Consider the following 20,426-nt stretch of genomic DNA (forward strand, 5'->3'; position numbering starts at 1 on the left):
AGCAATTTGGAAATCTGTTTAAAAGAGGAGGTTTGTGCCAAATAATTCTGCTCGGTAAGATGCCGTCATTCAGAATTATTTTTAATGAAGCTATATCAGAGAAAGTGGAAGCAAATACACCTCATAAGGTAGCACTACAGTATATATCTTTTCCAGAAGAAGACATATGAATGGCACATTTTGTACAAAAATCATAGAGCAAAATGAATTAACCGTACAGTCACTGAAATTCTGCTTTCAGTGGCACGGTGAACGAATGCTATGTTTCGGCGTCACCTCCTCCGTCATTTTCTCTCGTCTCAAAGAGGCTGACGGCTCTTCATGTGTGCTCCAAACAGATAGGAAAGGCAACCCGGCTCAGTGATGGGCTGCCTCCCTCGTGTGGACAGATGACGATACACTACAACAAAATCATTACCCTCTAAAGAGAGGCAGGAAGTAGGTCGGAGGTATCTGAGCTGGCTGCCGTCGTCAGAACCCCTTTCCTGTGGGACCCAGCTCCCGGTTTGGGTTCAGGAGGCAGACGCCTTTGTCCTTAAGGTTGAGCTTCAGACGCCCCTTTTTTGGCAAAGCTTATAATTAGGTCTGGCACAGGGGGCTCTGAATCATCCCGTAGTTGTGCTGCTGCATGTACAGACAGGCGGGAACTCCCATGATGACTCCAACCAAACGACACGATTTGGCGCTCTGCTCGTGCTGCATCTCACATTCATGATTTACATCATCCTGCTAATATAAACAGCTCCTTACTGAGTCAAGCTGCTCCGTCGTTGCTATTTTTTGGTCCACTGTCAGTGTTGCTCTTCAGTTCCTTCTCCTTTTCTGGCTCGCTACCTTAGCAGGTCTCTGGGTTCAGCGAAGGATCTCGAGATAATGTCAGTCCTCAAACTCAGACTGGACTCAATTGACTTGCATTGGGCATTAGACAGCAGCTGGCCAACCTCCTCCCCCATATTCTTGTGGGTGTCTCTGGCTCTTGAGCTGCTTGTTTCTGACCTTCTGTGGAGCTCCATTATACTCATCTGTGGTCTCATTCCCGGTCATGGTCCTGGTCTCATCAGCCTGCCCAGTCTTCATGGCCTGCAGTAATCCACTGCTACTAGTATGCTTCATTCTCCAACCTGCCCGTGATACCTCTTGTATTCAGCTTTATTTATATTCATTATCGAATGGTCTCTGGTGGCTATATCTCTATGGCTGTGCTTCTGCTCAAGGTTTCTTCCCGTTAAAAGGAACTTATATTTTCACGCCACCGTCTCCTTGAAGCTTGCTCTTGGGGGTCTCAGGCCAAAGTTTGATTAAGCGTGTTGAGGTCGTTAACACGTTGACCACCTTTTGATGGACGCATACGTTTAAGTACACTAAAAGCTCAAAGACAAATTAATTTTGTGGAGGAAATTTTATGTAGTTTTAAAAATTGATGTAAAATTAACGTATTCCCTGTGTTATAAGAGCCTGACAAGTTTTTTGACGTCGTGTTCAAGTGGTGCGTTTCTTGACGTAATGGTCTGCCATATACAACTGGGTCTCTGGTGATGTTGCCACATTGGGTGGTTGAATTTTATTTTGTGGTTAAAAACAGAGCTGGGCATGTGAACAAAATTTTGACTGGGTTAGGAAAATTTTTGGCCGCATTTTTTATTTAATTGTGAATGCTAGTTTCAACTGCACTGTTTTTCTGGGTGGTGTCAAAGTACTGATCCAAATATTGATCTGATTTAATTTGAATGTAATTTGTACCGTTTTTGTAGAGTGCATTTTATGTCTGATTTAAGCTACACTGAACCAGAGATTAGTGAAGAGTATAAGGATTTCGGACGTCAAATTACTGGTGAAGCACCAAGAATAAACTAACTGTCTTAAAAAAAACAAACAAAGCAAGTTAGTAATCTAAACAATAATGAGTTGTCACCATCCAGTAACAGAGAAATCATGCTTTCATTAATTTATTTATTCCAAAGTTCGAACATTCTCCCTCTCATTTCTGTAACTTCAGACTCCGTCAGACACACACACATGTATAGATTAAAACTTGAGCTGAATGTAGCTAAAAAACAGTTCTGCTACGTTTTTCGTTCACTTTCCAGTGCCACTGATAGAATAACACAAAACAGTGAGGGGTGAAAACCTGTGCGCACGAACACAAAGACATGCAAACATAATGCACTTCCAGCCTGCAGATTTCCAGTTGTAGCAGCCGTACCGTTACCCTCCGACAAATCTCTTTTAAAACACTACAACCTTCTTCTACAGCCGGCCTTAAATAAAGTGTCAAAGCCTCGGAGGTAAAATAAACAAAAAAAAACCAAAAAACACTTGTTTGTGTGGAATGCGATAAAATTAAAGTTAAATTGTACCGTTTGTATTTCTGTGAGATGTTTGCACACCGAGCGTCCAATAAACATACACGTCAGACGATAAAGAGTAGCTACGAAGTTTCACAGCGACAATCGTCCGTTTTTCAAATCCACTCCGAGCTCCGTCATCCGGAGAGCAGAGAGAAAAGGCAGAGTTAAAAAAAAATCTTCATGGACCGGATGAGCAGCTCCTGAGTCAGCAAGGGCCGCCGGGAGGGGGTGGGGGTGGGGGGGCATCTTCTACCGCCTCCTTCTCATATCCCTACTCACCGGGCGTGTCGCTTTTGCATCTTTACCCCAGATTAGAGAATCAGGCGTCCCGTTTTTCCATGTTGCCGTGGCACTGAGGACTCAGTGGATTTCGATGTGGACCTGCGAAGAGATGAAGGAGCGGGTCAGGCTGCACACCGCAGACAAAGTCGACACACAAGACAGTTATGTGTAACAGTGAAGACAATGAAATCAAGCTTTAAAACCTTAGATTACATATTAGCTTGTATAATATTATAAAAATCACAGCTGAGACGTGACAGTTACTCAAGTTTAACTGAAGCAGCAGCTAAAGAATAAGAAAAGAAGCAATATCAGTAAATTTTAGTTGAAGTTGAAGCCTGAGATTTTAGTTGATGTGTAAATAATGATGGAAAAAAATATCTTTTTTTGTTTGTTTGTTGTTTATAATTCTTTAAATGTCATTAAATCACTTAGTGTCAGTTGATTAGTGGTTTTAAAGTTGAAATTTTTAAAAAATCTAATCTACTGAAGTTTATTTAAAGCCTTTTACCTTTTAATGAACATCAGCTACAGCCAAGCCCTTACCCAAACCTTTCAGTCTCTCTGCATTTCACAGTACAACGGAAATTTTAAAATCTGGTCCCTGTGATCGATTCGCCAGAGCGGATGAAGAGTGCCTACCTCAGCTAGGACTAGGCCAAAGCTAATGACCCTCCACATAAAGAATCAAACTACATTCAGGGGGAAGCTATGCACGCCGTTTACCATCGGTGTACGGCTTTTTCCTCGTAGGCGGAAGGGACCGTACGCCGCAGTCCTACATCCTGCGCGCGCGTCGACGCCGTTTGTGCATTTTGAAGGCCCGAGAGAGAGTTCAGCACCGTGGCTTTAATGTGACAATAAATTATGAGGGCAATTAGAGCAGGACATCAGCTGATTGGACTGTCACATGAGGTTTAATGCTCTTTAGGAGCACTCACTTGCCAGTTCATTGGGTACACTGGTGAAAACATATGCATTCTCACAAAACAGTCCTGCACTAAGTCCCTCTTCTTAAACTTAAAATGATACGGTGTAAGAAAGGCGGTGATTCAACTGTAGTATCATTTTTGCAGGAAAAAATAGCTGAATCAGCAGTTGTTTTTAATGTAAATTCAAAATTTATAATGCCATAACCTTTGTGAAGTTAAGATTTATTTGCAGGGCTGTTACATTAGAGATAATTGATTTAACTAGTGTACCTAATGAGCTGGCAAGTAGCTGTATAGTCGTTATATTCTCCACCTGACAACCTGATAATAGTTTATATATATATAATTCTTGGCGGTGCACACCAATATTGATCTGTACTGACATTTAAATAGTCAGTTGCAGGGTTCATTGTGCTGCATTGATAATTCAAGGGCTTCCCATCAGCTGTTGGCTTGCTGACATTAGCAAACTGACAAACTTAACTGTTGTTGTTGTTGTTGTTGTTGTTGCTACGAGTGTTCGCATAGTTACCTGCAATCTCACATTAAACATCATGGAGGCGACTAGGTAGATGTAGGGGAATCTGATTCGCAGCCGCCATGCGAGATCAAAAAATATCAACAAAGTCCTCGTCAAGCCTTTGGAAAACACTCCGTAGGTCCGACCAGCGGAGCCCGAAAATCGGAGCACTAAATATGACAGGCTCGCCATAAAAGCAGCCGAGTCCGCCCGGCGGTTCCTATGGTCGCTGTAACAGCTGGTGCGGCGAAGCTGAAAAATAAAAAGCTGGGTGCCGTGTGACAGTTCATATGTCTGTTGACTGAGTGACGCCCAGCCCCATTATTTACACTGGTTTGTGTTAGCTGGGCTGCTCCACCCCGACAGCTTCTCCGCCGATGTCTGTTATGATTATCCGGGGGACTGATAAAGGTGTGACACACCAAGGTGCGTCTTCTTCTCTTGTTCTGTGGCGGCTGGCCAGCAGCGTTTTAAACGGAGCACTGCCACCTACTGGACTGGACCAGATTTAGTTTTCAAAAATATTCGCTTGAAAATGAATCAAAACATCAGCCTTTTTATTTGTTCAAACAAAAAAATAGCCTAAATCCTGAAAGTAGACAAAGATAACCCAGTCAAACAAAATGTTATCAGAATCAGAATAAGCTTTAATGGCCAAGTATGACACATACAAGGAATTTGACTCTGGCAACTTTTCTCTCTAGTACAGAAGCATCTTAAATAAGTGAAATAAAAATAAAAAATAAAATAAGATAAAAATAAAATAAATCTCAATTTGTACACATAAAATACAGGATAATATATACACCAAGCCAGGGTTATTGTACAGTGAGTATATACAACAGTGCAGAGTTATTGATTATTGTTCATGTGGATGGTCTCACACTCTGTGACTGCTCAGAGTTCATCAGAGTGACAGCCCGGGGGAAGAATCTGTCCTTGTGACGGGTGATTTTGGCGTACAGTGCTCTGTAACGGCGGCCTGAGGGGAGGAGTCTAAACAGATTGTGACCAGGGTGTGGGGGGTCTGTGGTGATTTCCCTGGCCCGCTTCCTGACCCTGGACCGGTACAGGTCCTGGATGGAGGGAAGATCAGTACCTATGATCCTCTCTGCAGACCTGACTGTTCTCTGCAGTCTGTCCCTGTCTTGCCTGGTGGCGGATCCAAACCAGACAGTGATGGATGTGGTCAGGACAGGCTGGACTGTGTATTTGATTATTTGGAGAAAAAAAAAATAGCCAATATTACATATCTGTGAGTTGCCATGCCAGAAAAAAACGGATCAGTATCACGTATTAACGTAACGTATCGTAAAACATACGTAACGTATAATTTGCTATTACATAATAACGTGATAACTTGCTATCACGTCATTAAAGCTTTTTGATAACCCGCTATCACGTCATTAAAGCTTTTTGATAACCTGCTATCACATTATCGTGATAACATATTGGTTAATTAGTTGGTTTCGGGCGGAGGGGGACTCCGAGTTCTGTGTCATCACAATGGCCCAATACTCAGACACCACACTGTTTAGTTTCCTTAGAAAATGTTAAGTATAGGGATGACAGCCCTGTCGTTAAAGGAATTAAAATGATTTGGTATTGGTAAACGAAAACTACGCCAACACACACTTGCACATTTTGAAATACAGTACCATGGCAAACAGCGTATCTCATTGCTGTAACCTATGTGTTTAGTCAACACGTTATAAAGTCATATATTTAAGTTATCTGTTGCTTGGTTCAGACAAGCTCATTTCACAGAAGGCAAGCTTGTAAGTGAATGCTCTTCCGTACAAAAGTAAGCGCACCTCTAGGGTTACAGGTTAATTTCAAGGCCGTTAGAGTCCATCTGTTCAGAAGTGTTTGCAATCAATGTAATGATACTCAGGTGAATTTATCACACCTTCACAACACACGTTTGTGGAAGTGTATGATGGCACAGACTAAATGAGCTTGAGCACCTCAGAAAAAAGAGCTGAAATATTTAAAAATGACTTTAACCCTCCACAGGAGTGGTCAACCAACAAAGATCTATCTATCTATCTATCTAATCTGAAATCTGGTGTTATTACCGCACAAGGGAGTCACAAAAGGCACTGAAAACAAGAGTTCACATACTTTTTCAACTTAGAGATATGACTGATTTCCTTGAATGAATGAATAAATAACACAGCAAAATATTTCCGTTTCATTTGTTTAATTGGGTTCAGATGATGTTTTGAGTCATTTTTTATACAGAAATATAGAAAACTGGCAAGACTTAACGTCACTTATCAATACTGTAATGTGTCTTGAATGCTTGGTCATAAACTTGTTTGAAAGCTGTTCAAACATGACGCAATTCAACCTCTTACGAGAAGTTCATTCAAACACGGACGAGTTATGTATATATAGAAGACGCGGCACGCTTCCTGTCAGGGATGCCTGCTTTAAAACGACACCCAGCCCCACCTTAACACTAAAGTTTCTTTCTGATAGAAAGTCCCACCCTTCCTACGGCTGACTGTAATCGGACACCAGCTCCAACCTCAGTAAAAAAAGTCGATAGTAATCAATGAACTCAGTTCCTCATTCCGTGTCACACGCTAATTCGTCCGTGTTCCTCTGTTTTATTATAAATTGCTTTCACAAACCAGTTTAACTTCTTCTTTTTAAACACTTTTGATTATTATAAATTTGCTTGCGCATTTCAAACGTCAAAGCCAAGTGGATTGCCACAGTTAATGATCTTTAGGTGGTCTTAAACGGTTTAATTTTCTGTGGGCGTTTCAACCCGGATGCACCGGATGCACCAGCTGGCGGTGGCGTCTAGCTTCATTTTTTTTTCCTCTCAGGGGTGGTGGCCGCCGCTGTTTTGCTTCCTAGCTTTCCAGACCAGCCTCGCGAAAGCATGGGAATGTTGGGAGGGAATTTCTGAGCAAACTCGCGTCAAAAAAAGTCTCGAATACGTTACCGCAAGTTCCCCCCCATCCACCCACCAACCCCGCGAGAGGTTCGACGTACCGGGAGCTCCGCCGTTAACACCGAGTGGCCGGCAGAGAGACGCTTTTTGTGCCCTTTCACCAGCGAGCAAATCCGGACAAAGGAAAAAAAAAAGAAGACTTGAGCTAACGTTAGCTGGCTCCCGGGCTAACTTAGCATTCCTGTAGCTGCGCCGCAATGCAGGCCATAAAGTGTGTTGTGGTCGGAGACGGGTAAGTTCGTTCCTCCTAAACGGTGTTTAACGTCGAAGTGTAACGTTAATGGCGAACGTTAGCTTAAAGGCTAACACTTTGACTCGTTTTGTTGCCCCGAAACCGGTGAAGTTAGCAACCAAGCTTTAAACCACACATTTTAGCAACCCTTGATATTATTTAGCCAACTTTTACATTTTATATTATGTTACTTACAAAACCACGTACTGTCTCAAATCTTAGCTAGCATGCGTGCTACTAGCTAATCATTAGGTTGTCCTGGTTGCATTTTTCTCACACTTGGCTGAGTCAGACTTCACAGTTTACTTATTCCTTCTCGCCAGAGTATAAATACGAGTTCAGCAACAAATACTTGGGCTGTTGAGAAATTTGAAGAGCCCGGCTTCGTGGTGTTTCGCCGGCGTTGGTGGTTTTGCAATGCGACTTATGTGTGTCAGCCTCTTAAAAGTTGCCAATAAAATCCCAGCGAAGGCTTTTATTACGTGTGGCAGTTCAAGGCTGGTGGAAGGATTAAAAAAGGCATGAGCAAAGTCTTGACACTCGGATGTAGAGGAATATGTGGGAGGTAAACACACTCATCGCGTCAGGGTGTGGTGGATACCACAGCAGCACACTCATTCACAGGCCCATGACTCTGTTAAATCCTTTATTTTCGTTTTAGACCAAGGAGAAACGTGCAGTAGACGGGATGGTCACACTAAAAGGGAAACACACTAGTTTCATATTTGGCAAATCCACTCAGATTATTTAAGAAGTGTTTCCGTAATTTGGCCTGGCCCGCTGACTGGAACAGCTGTGTCAAAAGTAACAGGACCAGTTCAGATCTGGTTTTAACCGCAACGCGATCATCCAGCTTTAAGCACCTGTGGTCTCACTTTGCATTAAAATGCATCTCCACATGTGTCTCAAGTCACTATTCAAGATCTGATCGCTGGTGGATGTCTCTACCGCCCACCGCTGTTATCAGAACCGTGAGCAGAGCTGTTTGTGGTTTAGGGGGACATGATAATAATTTTGGAGCAAGCTGTAAAGTCTGTCTCTCACACACACACACATAGAGAGAGCGCTTATTTATCTCCGTGCGACCGTTAGTTGCTTGGGAAACCTGCTCAAAGGTCAGATTAGGACTTGAACTCCGGCAGCTTCTGTTTGCAGAGTCGTTTGCAGCAGTGAAATAAAAAATCTCTGGTAATAAACGTATATAAAGGTACTGGCTAATACTGAGGAAATGCGTAACTTGTTTTATTAAAAAGATACGCGCAGTTCTCGTGTTCGATAATTTGGTTATTCTTCTAAACAACAACATTATTAATGAATAGACATGCTTTTCATTTAATCATTTAAAAAAAGCAGTTCTGTGGGTTTATTTCCCCTGAAGATAGACAACTTTATTGATCCTTTTGGGAGGTTCCCGTAGGGAAATTGACAAACGAATGGATGAGGCAAAAAATTCACACTTAACGCCGGAGCACTCCAGTTGAGTAGGCCGTCCTTAATGCGACCCTGGACTCGTTGTGTGTCCGCGCTGCCGAAGGAATGCGGACAAATATGTCCCAGACCACCTCAAACGCATCCTCGGTGAGCCCTGGGTGTGTTTACACCTGCTTTTCTTAAGCTGGCCAGTAGTGATCAGATAGATAGATAGATAGATAGATAGATAGATAGATAGATAGATACTTTATTGATCCCGAAGGAAATGCAAGCATCCAGTAGCAGTAACATACATTGAACGTACAGTACAAAAACTATATAAAAAATAGAAAGTAACTAGAAATAAAATGTTTTATACAACTATAAACTATGTTAAAAATATAAAGTGACCAGTAGAGGTAGAAGTTTTTGTTTTTTTAATATATAAATATGAGAACTACAAATGGGGAGGACCGTGTGCAATTAAATTAGGCTGTAAACAGATGAATGAAATGAATAAATTAATGAAAGTCACAGTCACCACATGTAGCAGAGGTAGACAGACATGGCAGTGACAGAGTGTCCCGTAAAGTAGATCAACCAGGACGCGTTTTAAAAACCAAGTCTGAACGGCCTCACAGAAAAACACGTGTCGGTACAACAGAGTACAGCTCAGTGGTGCTACGAAGCGCTGACTCCAAAATGAAAACACAGGTGAATCAACAGCTCTCTCAGTTATTTTAAACAAATGCTGAATACCATAACATTCACGAGGCTGAGATTTTGCGCAGGACTGCTGTAATTCATTCACTTTCACCAGTGTACCTAATGAACTGGCAAGTGAACGCATCCTTTAGTGACATTATGATTATTAACGGTGTGTGTATTTTACTAGAACACTTGAATAGAAATGAAATGACAATATTTGATCATCTTGGTATGTCTGTTATGTTAAACTGACTATATTTGGATAATTGGAGCAATAAAATAGTTTTGGCAAACTCACATATGATGGGAATTTGTAATCTAAATAACTGGTGCTGACCTGTCTCTGCACTAATGTAGCGGTTAAGACCTCAGTTGCACCAAAGGGAAAAGCAATCAACTGGGATTTTGCCTGCCTGTGTTGTTTTTTCTCCACTAATACTGATCAAGCGTCTTCTCTTCTTCCAGAGCTGTGGGTAAGACCTGTCTGCTCATTAGCTACACCACCAATGCCTTTCCTGGAGAGTACATCCCGACAGTGTGAGTACCTGAGACTGCAATGCAGTGTCTGTTTGTTTGTTTGTTTATTTATTTATTTATTTATTTATTTATTTATGTGAGCCTCGCAGTCGCTCAATTGTCTCTCCACTCCTTTTTCCTGTGCAGTCGCCGCACGATTAAGGGGCCCGTCTCATTCTTCCGAGGCCTTTTTTTCTTTCAGATGGTCATTTAGCGGCCTGCAGAAGTCTTTACAGTCACTGCTGTTTACTGCGTCTACCGTTCAGGGAAATACGAGCTGCAGGAAGTTATAAGGAATGCCGGCTCCTTATCTGATTCTAGACCATCTGTGTAATCTGCGTCGATCTTTGATCATTCTCAGTGTGGCGTAAACTGGCTCGGCAGGCAGCTATAAAAAAAAAAAAAAGTTCCTTGTGCAGTCACATTAAATTCACATTAAAGTCACATTATTCAAAAGAGGCAATAGAGATCAACAGATGAGTTAGGGCACTGATTTCTGCTTTGGTGCTTTAGTTTTGTGTCTGTTTCAGGTCTTATTTTACGTTGGTAATAATATTTTATGTGTTTATATTAAACCCGATGGGTTTGGCTTATTCGCGCTCAATCGCTTGTGTCAGGTTCGACAACTACTCCGCCAATGTTATGGTGGATGGGAAGCCGGTGAACCTGGGCCTTTGGGATACGGCGGGACAAGAAGACTACGACAGACTCCGCCCACTTTCCTACCCACAGACGGTATGACGCAACAACAGTAGTCATGTGTTGGATAATGTTTCACTAATCATGCCCGGTATATGACCCGCTTGAAAAGTTTATTTGACAGGAATGAGTGAATGAGGTAGTTTAAAAGAAAGTAAACGTCACGCCTTTGTACACATGCTTTTTTTTTTTTTTAAAATACTTAACGGGAAGTGATTGTCATGGGATCTGATTGCTTTGTTTCCTCCGTCTTACCAGGATGTGTTCCTCATCTGCTTTTCTCTTGTGAGCCCGGCCTCATTTGAAAATGTCCGTGCGAAGGTGAGTAGCGCCTGTGTGGGGAAATATCAGCTATAGACGCAGCATGAGGGGGATTTTTTTTTTTTTTTTTACTAGCCTTTCAACATAACTGGGTTACTTGTTTATTTGAGTTACCCTCGTCTACTTGGCAGTGTCAGTGCAGTTATTACAGTATTGTGAATGTGCTGCAGAACTAACCAAGTCCAAGCAGCTAGAGATGGAAACCTAACCTTAATATCCAAATCCTCACGGTGAAGTAGACGGCATTCTGTTTGAGATCAACTACTATCTCTATTCAACACAAAAACATGGACTCATATTAATGTGAAAAAAGATTATAGCACAATTAGACACTAGTTGATTAAAAAATAGACTTATTTCAACACTGAGGGTAACATGGGGTATTGTTTTTCTTACCTGACAGACCTAAAAGTTCATTAAGATTGATTTCCTGTGCTCACCCTGGACTAGAACATGTTAAAAATGTAAACCACATCCAGTATTCATGTTCACTAAGCCATACATAATAATCCTCGTACTCATTTTAACCTTTTACTTGGAGAATTTGGTTAGTGTCTTATGAAGTTATCAAGTCACTCTGTTAGGGCTTCGACAAACTGTTCTTTTTTTGTGTACAAGGTATCCTTAGGACACAGAAACAAAATAAATCCAGGTAGTTCTATGTATTTCCAAGCAAACCGTAAAAATACCTCACAAGCAAGAATAAAAATAAATAAATCATAAGATTAGACTTGACAAAAACATCCAAATATTTCATGGGATAGATGAAACTAAGCTCCACTTACACCACAGCGTATAACTCCATATGTAAATGTGAATCTTCAGCAGCACTGGAGCACTGGAGCTGTTTCAATATTGATGATGAGTCAGACGAGTACTGGAGTTTGTCGGGAATACAGATTCAGTAAAATACATCAGAGCTGATGGGGCTGTGCTTCACAGTACAGATAGACAATGAGCCAAATTAAACTGTTGATTTTAAGCCAGATGGGTTGTTCATTTCCCGGTACATGGACCACACGTCTTTAGTAAGACATTTAACTTTGTGTTGCTCCCAATGTCTGGGACAAACGTGTGCTTATGTGAAGATGTATCATTGGGACTGTAAAACTCTTTAAGCATCAGTATGTAGAAAAGTGCTTTATAAATATGAGACCCTTTACCAAACGTCTGCAGCCATTATCTACAATAGATGTGTGACAAAGTAGGTATATATGTTCAATTACATTTGAGGCCCTGAGAATAAGAGAATAGGGTGCCATGTATACAACAGATGGTTGAAATAAGTCACATATTGTTGTTGAACCTCTTCAGTTTAAGCTGGAAGGCTGCACTTAAGAAGTTTCTATTGCGGTAGCATGTGGAGAGAAGATAATGAAAACCGTCACAGCTCAATTATTTCTGGACCATAGCTGTGTACATACAGTGTTTTCCGCAGTGATAAACACACAGGAAACTATTATCTGACTCTGCAGGAACCATCAGCTTCACAGAGCGCTGCAGCAACATTGTTGTGGTTCTCTGGCCCGAGACTTTACCGTCTTCATTCAGTCCCACTGTACAGCATTTAAATGTACTGCTTAGTCATTCTACAAGTTGCCCCATGCCCATCCTGCCAAACAGGGTTTTAGTAATAATGATTATTGGCAGCTCTTATAAAACCACATCTGGAAAGTTGTACCGCTAACTTGTGAATGTTGTCCGTTTACAGTGGTATCCTGAGGTGAGACACCATTGTCCCAACACTCCCATCATACTCGTGGGCACCAAGCTGGATCTGAGAGATGACAAGGACACTATGGAAAAGCTGAAAGAGAAGAAACTCTCTCCCATCACTTACCCCCAAGGACTGGCCATGGCCAAAGAGATTGGTGAGGACTTGTTTCTCTGAAATAGTATTTGTCAAAATTATTATTATTTATTTTTTTTTTGCTGAAAGAATTTAAGAGAACATAACGTGCGACTGACATCGCTTTCTCCAGGTTCTGTCAAGTACTTGGAGTGCTCAGCCCTGACTCAGCGCGGCCTTAAAACGGTGTTTGACGAGGCCATCCGGGCCGTCCTGTGCCCTCCGCCTGTCAAGAAGAAGGGGAGGAAGTGCTCCCTCCTCTAAGACTTTCTCCGCTGAAACGGTTTCAGGGGAACATAACTGCTAGTGGTGAGGGTGGCTAAAGACACAAGAGAAACACACCAGTATACACACAAACAAACCATGTACTTCAGATTCTGTCCTTCCTACGTGTAGCTACAACAGTTATACCTACCATTACTTTGAAAACAAAATGAGCATAGGGTCAAATTTAGGAGAACAGGATGGACTATAATAGACCATAGTTCTTTTCTAACAATGTATACTGTATAGTCTTTGAATTTCTCGAGGCCTTCTAAAATCGATTGGATGTTTGTAAAGCAGACCGTGGAATGTCTTCAGTGTATTCCTCCGCTGGTTATCCACCTTTTATTTTTTTGTTTACAGCATTGAGTGGAAGAAATATTGCCAAAAAACATTCTGCACGCATTCTGTGTTTTAGCTGAAAAACAGAAAAAAACCATTTGTCCTGTCGTCTCAAACCTTTAACACACAGGCGACGGTTCGCTCGGCGCCTCAACCAACGGCATTTTCCGCAAGGTCACTTTGCGGCGGCGTTCGCGTCACCGCGCCGCCGACACGGGAGTTAAAAGCATCCGCCTGTGCTCGTTCTTATTGCCTGAAATGTACCATAACCTCTTTGCCAGCAGTTTCAGTCCTAGTACAGTTCACGTTAGTCCATCCTCACGGGTTGAATGATGCCTGAAACGCGCTGAAATTTCAGACTGGGGAAAGGTATGCGAACACCAACAGTGCTATTAATCCTTAAAAATCGAAAGAGATCCAGTATTTTATGCATTTGGCTCCAATCGGACCTGTTAAGTCTATGGTATTTTAATTTCTTTTCTCCTCTCTGTATCTTCAATATTTCCCTACGAGTGTCTGAACCGTATAGCTACCCAGGAGTTCAAATCTGAAAACTTGACTACATATTGGATTAAAAATGTCCAGGTGTTTTGGTGACGGGGAACAAGAGAACCTTTAATGCTCTGTGGGCATTTCTAAGAAATCTTTTGTGCAGCACATTTGATTTTTATTCGCATCACTACTGGCTGAGCAATGTCACTAAGAAGAGCGTCATGCTTGCTAATAACAGTAACAAAGCTACCGTCGGTTTTGGTGTGAAACACAGTGTACTCCTCCTCTCTTTTTGTTCTAATCATGTTATTTGACTCTTTTTTTTTTTTTTTGTATCGTTCTTCTCAGAAGTTAAACTCACTCACTGTATTGTTAAACTAACACTATGAATATCCTTTGTTTATTACCTCTACAGTTAACGCTACCTTAATCTCCCTACAAGCCTAGCTTTTTGTAATTAATGCTGACAGCATGTATGTGCATCATATACTGAAAACTAAAATTAGAATTGCTACAGCTCTATTTTTACAAAATGTATTTGAACAGTTAAGTACATGTTGCTCATCTGTATTGTATTCAGACATCAAGCTGTGCTTTACTTCAAGCCAATGTTGTGACTCCTTAGTTTTATGGGTAAAAAGCTATTGTCACTTTTTTGAAAAAGCCAATAAATTCCTGTAAAACAGACGCTGTTGTGCCCGTTTGTCAGACAGTGCGACCCCTTCAGTCAACACGAAGTCTTACAGATGTAACTGGTTGAACCCTGAAATGAGATCTTGTGCTTAAAAGTTGAAAAGATTATTCAAATGATACCAGTAGTGCAACAAGTCGTTTATTACAAAGTTGTAATACATTTGGCACAGAATCTGTTGAAAATCTTATATTAAATCTCTCTCTCTCTTCATATAAACACTGTTTTGTACATCCGAGGTATTTCTTCAGGCACTCGATGACTGACGCCAGCCTCGTAACAGCTCAGGAATCCACAGATCGTAACAATGTCCCTGAAGTTGTAGGTATGCTGGACAGAAAAAAAAACAAAAGTAAAACAAAAAAAAAAAAAAAAGAGAAATCAGTCACTAAACCGACCTCTGACCTACTGGAGTAAAAACCAGAAGTTACAGCATTCCACGTGTTAAAAACAACCATTACCTCTCCACCAGCTCTGCTCCAACAATGTCGTGGATGTGGTATTTCATGTGGAATTTCACGTGTGACGTCGTCCGCCGCTCCTCTATCTCTGACTTTAAGATTTCGTTGTATTTGGACTTCTTCACCATGCCCAGCACTGCCTTACGGCCTGGCGGGACAAGGAACGAGGCAACGTGGTTAGAAACGATCGTACAGCCGTTGGTCAGCTGACCACCAATCGGAGGGCTGCAACCCTACATTACTAATGTCTGCCAAGATTAGCACTGTCGCTAACGTTAACTGTTTCGCTTCCAAGTTACCTCCAGACTCTGTTATTACAGGTGTCAATGACGGGAGTGGACCCCAGCATTAACATAGTTTGTCTAACCTAGCAACAGTAACGTAGGAAGTCGGGCTTGACAAAATAGGGGCCCTCTAGTTGGTGATCAACAAACCAATCAGAAGGATGACAATTAGGGTTTATTAACAATGAAAACAGTTGAGCTCCGTTCAGACACGTACCTTGAATGAAGTACTTTGTGAATTTGCCAGAATTGGGAATGGAAAGCCACCAGCTGCCTGCATCCCTCACCGTCAGGACCCCTGACTTCACCAGCTGCCTAGATGGTGAGAAAATATATATATGCTGATGGATGTGAAATGGCTAAAGTGAGTTTACAGACTGACACTGTTAAATTCTTTTAAATCCTTTTCAAAATCTACTAAATTAACATCAAGCGCGATGATCTCGTGCAAAATCTTTTATGACGCATGTCTTTTTTGCCAGTTGGGTTATCTATACGCGCTAGGGTCTGCGTCACGAGACATGTTTTAGGTTCAGGCAACAATCTTTTCTAAATCTGAGTGTAAATCAATGATTAGATTTAGAACTAAACTTGTATTTGACGAAGCCAGAGAAACAGAAGAAACCCATCCTACGTTATCTCGGAGTCGGTGAAGAGAAACTCCCTCAGCATCTTGTCCTTGGTGAAGCTCAGCTCCACGCAGGAGGACACCACCTTCTCCAGGAACCTCTCCACCGTCCCCCGAGAGTCTTTGCCCTCCTCCCCCGCCAGGACTTTGGCCTTGTAGTCCGAGGTGAAAACCAGCCCGAAGGCGTCCGTGTCGAACCCGAGCTGGAACATCAGCAGCTCCCCTTGCTCGCGCAGTTTGTTCTGGGATGGCAGACGGCAGCAGCGGGTTTGAATTCCACATCCACATCCACATAAACATGATCAGTCAAACATCTCTTGACGCTTACCAGCTCCTTGTCCACCCAAGTCTTGCAGCTGTGCATGCTGTAGAGCTGGTGCTTCATCACGATCTGTGGCAAAGCGTCATTGAAGAGCTTTCTGGGGAACAGTGTCATGAGGTACATCAGGCTGGATCTAATGTCAGCGGGCCCTTTTAGGTGACAAGTTGACAGAGAGTGTTAATTGTGGATTCTTTCAGTTCAACAAAACGATCATTGGTTTGTTTACTTAAACACACCTACCACACTCATCACTGACTACTCCAAACTTCTCCGCCCCATTTTTTCTCCTTTTCACGCTGAAAACGTCTGAAACCAGACTCCGTTTCCTGTTCATACCTGGTGGGAAACATCACGAGAAATCATTCATTCAAACAGGTGCCCACAACACAGACCCTGTGCGAGTGTTTGATTTTGGGGGATAAAAACACATCAAATCCACCCCACACTCCTGCCACGTTTATTTGGAATAATTAGTGAAGCTTTATCATATTTATAAAGACAGTTTAACTTTTCTCAGAAGTCATAGAAAATACAAGCTAGCATATATCTGGGTGGACACTGAGTGCTCCGTTGTCCCTTTAAACTCGACTCACCCGTTAGCTCCTCGCTAGCTTGGCTAACGCAAGCTAGCAGTTTCCCTAACAAATGTTTAACCAAGCTTTTTGAACCCTTCCACTGTGATAGCTAGAGTCGCCAACAGTGAGTTTAAACTTTTGCCGGTCTCCTCCACCACTACACCATCTTCACCGGTTCACAACAGTCCCTTTAACACGGCTATTTCAGACTTATGAGCGGAACCTAGACCGTCTGTGGAGACGAAGAGTCGCGGTTGCCACGGAGCGGATTGGATGAAAAACTACACCCGGAAGTAGACATCCATTTAAATTGCAGTTGTAGTACACATTTCAACCTGCGGGGGCGGCAACACAAGCAGCAGCGTCAAAACTGCCCAAAACCCTAAAAGAAGACGAAGAAGAAGAAAAAGACGAAGAAGAAGAAAAAGAAGAAGAAGAAGAGCGTTAGCATCTATGGCGCCAGTTGGCTGCTCTGCTAGCAAAACAAACAAATGCACGTCCTGTTTCTTCCTGTTATTTTAACTTCCTGTACTGTGTAAGGTAATTAGACAAAAATATTTTTTGTCGTGTTTACTCAAAGTTTTTTTTTTGCGACATGAACGGAAACTCGGCGCTGTAGGCTGACCAAGAGGTACGTTTTAATTTAATCGTACACATCGTAAATATACAGTCAGTTACCAGTTGATTAGGTAAACTAGTGAAAAGGGAATGCATTGTAATAATATAACGGCTTCATGAACGTTATAGTAATCAGCATTTTATTAAAAATACCAGAGAGCTATTGATTCAACTGTGTTTTCATTGTGGAGACAGTGGTTTGTATTATATAGTGCTGTATTGACACGTGTTTCTATTATTTTGACAACCCCTTTTTAGCCAGTGGGTTAGGGTAAATAACAGAAACACTTTAGTGGTTATTTAAATTCAGTTTAACAGCACCACAAACTACATTATTTCAATATTAACTGAACATTCACTCATGTGGATGTTACTTAAATACATACCATTCACCTAAATGTTGTTACTGACCGGGCACCAACAACACAAGACTGCATAGGGTTAAAAAACACATGACAAACAAGCCAAGGTGCTGACCAGGCCTCCAAACTCCCCAGATCCCAAAGTATCAGAGAAGAAGACGGCTATGAAGCTACATAATCGGACTAAGCATCATCCTTATCAGCTGGATAACTGCTCTTTTACCTCTAGGTATGGACCACCACAGACCCCGCAGTCCCACCTCCAGCCACGACGGCCGCCGCTTCGCGCACAAAAGACAAAGGGACGACGGTGGACGAAATCACTGGGAGGACAAACGCATCCGGCCCAGCAAGCACCACTACCCTGAGTCTGGGTCGGCCGCGGGACGTGACCCACCGAGCTCCAGGACTTTGAGCACCAGAAGGGAGCTTTACGAGAGAGACTTTCCCGTCTACAAGCAGCCCGTGGAAGTGGGATGCTTTTCCCTCGACGCTAAGCGTAGATTCTTCAGCGACGGCAGGCAGCTCAGATACTACGTGGAGCCAGACAGGAACCCTAATTTTGACCTGAGGGATGGGTACAGGGAGCGCTTCGTAAAGAGAGACGACAGCGTGAAGGAGAAGCTGGACCACATTCTTCGGTGGGTCGTAGCCAATAGATCGAGGCTCAGCTCAAGGGTGACCGCGGCGCCGTCTTCATGGTAACTAGACAGATCCTCACTTTTAATGTTTGCTCTGTAATCCAGAAATCTCTAATCGCGCCCGTTGGGACGTTCTCTGATCGGCCTTTCCTCTTCCCAGCGCTTTAGACGTGGACTTCGTGACGTGGCGGGGCCACCTGACCAAGCTGCTGACCGCTCCGTACGAGACCAGAGAGGGGTGGCTGCTGGCCGTCACCAGGTTCAGAGGCACGCTTTACGTCAGCGAGGTCGAAACGGAGGCCGCTCGCAGGGAACGGGAGAACCGCACCGAAAGGCACGAAGAGATGATGTACTGGGGATACAAGTTTGAGCAGTACACATGTGCAGGTGGGCGGGACTGAGCGCTAACTCGTTTGACTTGTTCTCCTCGAAGACTTGGCTGTCGAGTTGTTAACTGTCTTGCACCAGATCAGCGTTTAAGGGCCTGTTCAGACGGTGCGTTAACATCCAATGACGCTTAGCATTAATGCGCGTCTCTACATGCGTCTCCAGATCCAATCTCAGTTTTGCGCTCTGTATGCAAATGAACACAGACATCATTTGGGAGCTAGTGGTATTATCGCAGCTACTACAATGTCCAACAACCAGTCAAATTAATCTCAGATAACCTGTATGACTAATTCAATCCTCCTCCGACCACTTGAAGCCAAAGCCAAATGATTTTCTTTTTGTCCTGGCAGATACCCCCCACAGCTCACCCGACCCCGGCGGAGTGGTCAACACCAACGAGGCCTTCTGCACCGTGGTGCAGACCCGCCTCGGCGATCACAGGCTCCTGTTCTCCGGCGAGGTGGACTGTCGGGACAGAGATCCCAAAGCCCCGGCTCCCCCCGCCTGCTACGTGGAGCTGAAGACGTCGGCGGAGATCTGCACGCCCAAACAGCGCAGCAACTTCCACAGGTAGATGAAATGGTGAACAACCGCATTACTGGTGGCTACTTTTCATGCCGTGTTGATTTATTTATTTATTTTTTTTTTTCCCCCCACGTTTTGGTCGTCCTCAGGTTCAAACTGCTCAAGTGGTGGGCTCAGTCTTTTCTCCCGGGAGTCCCTCGCGTCGTGGCGGGTTTCCGGGATCACGACGGAGTTGTTGTTTCCCTGGAGACGTTTCACATCTCTAAGATTTCACAGCTCATCAAGGTGCAGTACAACATAAATGACTTTTCATCAATTCAGCATCTGAGGACTGGACAGTTGTATCATACGCTAGCTAGGACATGACTTAAAAGATTAATACAAAATACGTACAACTCCTTCTCTTTGTCTTTCCAACAGAATGAGTACAACTGCTGGAAGCCGACCGTTTGCATGAACTTCTGCTGCGATTTCTTGTCTTTTGTGAAGCATGTGGTTACTGAAGACAGTCCAAGGTGAGTTGTGATGATAAACGGCGCTTTTGCCACGTTTAAGCACATTTATCTCAAGCTCTTCCACTCCTTCCGTTTCAGCGTGGTGTACCTGTTCTCCTGGGAACCCCACAAAGACGTGACCTACACCGTCCACAGGGACTCGCAGTATTCCTTCCTGCCACACTGGTACGTGGAGGAGATGACCAGTAGACAAGACTCACATCATCAGTCCTGATTTAAGACTGAGGCCTGGTGCGCTTGACCTCCAATGGAGGGTTCTTCACAGACACACATTTGACAGGTGATTTGTTAACAAGTTGTCCGTGATTACAACGCCACAATCTTCTGGGATGTTCAGCAGCGCTGGTCCATGTTTTATTTTGCTGAGCCTCTCCTCGCTGTGATTGGGCGAGAGGCGGGGTACGCCTTGGACATTTCACCAATCTTTTAAACGGATAATACAGTAAAGATGAAGCAGTCAACCTAACACGGATGCGTCAGGACTGCGCCACCGTTTATCTGTCGATTTTAAATAAAACCCTCAACACAGTG

At 43.0% G+C, this 20,426-nt stretch overlaps 4 protein-coding genes across 4 annotated transcripts; 2 read left to right on the forward strand and 2 right to left on the reverse strand.

The window, feature by feature from the left end:
- Positions 1-1,936: 1,936 nt before the first annotated feature.
- Positions 1,937-4,475, reverse strand: smim10l3 (small integral membrane protein 10 like 3). Its single transcript, XM_084571484.1, has 2 exons — positions 4,095-4,475; positions 1,937-2,729 (listed from the first exon to the last, which is right to left on the reverse strand). Exons 1-2 carry the CDS (start codon positions 4,272-4,274, stop codon positions 2,709-2,711), a joined length of 201 nt encoding a protein of 66 aa, XP_084427610.1. The 5' UTR covers positions 4,275-4,475; the 3' UTR covers positions 1,937-2,708.
- A 2,429-nt stretch (positions 4,476-6,904) lies between these two features.
- On the forward strand, positions 6,905-14,570 carry rac1b (Rac family small GTPase 1b). Its single transcript, XM_084570281.1, has 6 exons — positions 6,905-7,282; positions 9,866-9,937; positions 10,534-10,651; positions 10,874-10,936; positions 12,648-12,807; positions 12,919-14,570. Exons 1-6 carry the CDS (start codon positions 7,248-7,250, stop codon positions 13,047-13,049), a joined length of 579 nt encoding a protein of 192 aa, XP_084426407.1. The 5' UTR covers positions 6,905-7,247; the 3' UTR covers positions 13,050-14,570.
- A 123-nt stretch (positions 14,571-14,693) lies between these two features.
- LOC311506358 (inactive serine/threonine-protein kinase 19-like) lies at positions 14,694-17,020 on the reverse strand. The gene is made up of 7 exons (XM_084570280.1): positions 16,863-17,020; positions 16,510-16,605; positions 16,276-16,418; positions 15,954-16,189; positions 15,537-15,634; positions 15,036-15,183; positions 14,694-14,904 (listed from the first exon to the last, which is right to left on the reverse strand). Exons 2-7 carry the CDS (start codon positions 16,601-16,603, stop codon positions 14,859-14,861), a joined length of 765 nt encoding a protein of 254 aa, XP_084426406.1. The 5' UTR covers positions 16,604-16,605; positions 16,863-17,020; the 3' UTR covers positions 14,694-14,858.
- A 264-nt stretch (positions 17,021-17,284) lies between these two features.
- dxo (decapping exoribonuclease) lies at positions 17,285-20,424 on the forward strand. Its single transcript, XM_084570278.1, has 7 exons — positions 17,285-17,475; positions 18,054-18,525; positions 18,626-18,852; positions 19,206-19,425; positions 19,530-19,665; positions 19,801-19,895; positions 19,974-20,424. The coding sequence occupies exons 2-7, from the start codon at positions 18,056-18,058 to the stop codon at positions 20,107-20,109; spliced, it is 1,284 nt and encodes a 427-aa protein (XP_084426404.1). The 5' UTR covers positions 17,285-17,475; positions 18,054-18,055; the 3' UTR covers positions 20,110-20,424.
- Positions 20,425-20,426: the final 2 nt, after the last annotated feature.

This window comes from Chelon labrosus (assembly GCF_963514085.1).
Source record: "Chelon labrosus genome assembly, chromosome: 21".
In the NCBI taxonomy this organism is placed as follows: Eukaryota; Metazoa; Chordata; class Actinopteri; order Mugiliformes; family Mugilidae; genus Chelon; species Chelon labrosus.

Bases quoted from the DNA above. Each gene is read 5' to 3' on its own strand.
- smim10l3 (XM_084571484.1), bottom strand. From the start codon at position 4,274: ATGGCGAGCCTGTCATATTTAGTGCTCCGATTTTCGGGCTCCGCTGGT. The intron at 2,730-4,094 runs GTAACTATGCGA...ATCTCTTCGCAG, and splicing joins TGTTTAATGTGAGATTGCAG to GTCCACATCGAAATCCACTG.
- rac1b (XM_084570281.1), top strand. From the start codon at position 7,248: ATGCAGGCCATAAAGTGTGTTGTGGTCGGAGACGG. The intron at 7,283-9,865 runs GTAAGTTCGTTC...CTCTTCTTCCAG, and splicing joins TGTGTTGTGGTCGGAGACGG to AGCTGTGGGTAAGACCTGTC. The intron at 10,652-10,873 runs GTATGACGCAAC...CCGTCTTACCAG, and splicing joins CACTTTCCTACCCACAGACG to GATGTGTTCCTCATCTGCTT.
- LOC311506358 (XM_084570280.1), bottom strand. From the start codon at position 16,603: ATGAACAGGAAACGGAGTCTGGTTTCAGACGTTTTCAGCGTGAAAAGG. The intron at 15,184-15,536 runs GTACGTGTCTGA...TTGTCCCGCCAG, and splicing joins CACAAAGTACTTCATTCAAG to GCCGTAAGGCAGTGCTGGGC. The intron at 14,905-15,035 runs GTAATGGTTGTT...TTTTCTGTCCAG, and splicing joins GGAGCAGAGCTGGTGGAGAG to CATACCTACAACTTCAGGGA.
- dxo (XM_084570278.1), top strand. From the start codon at position 18,056: ATGGACCACCACAGACCCCGCAGTCCCACCTCCAGCCACGACGGCCGC. The intron at 18,526-18,625 runs GTAACTAGACAG...TCCTCTTCCCAG, and splicing joins ACCGCGGCGCCGTCTTCATG to CGCTTTAGACGTGGACTTCG. The intron at 19,666-19,800 runs GTGCAGTACAAC...TCTTTCCAACAG, and splicing joins AGATTTCACAGCTCATCAAG to AATGAGTACAACTGCTGGAA.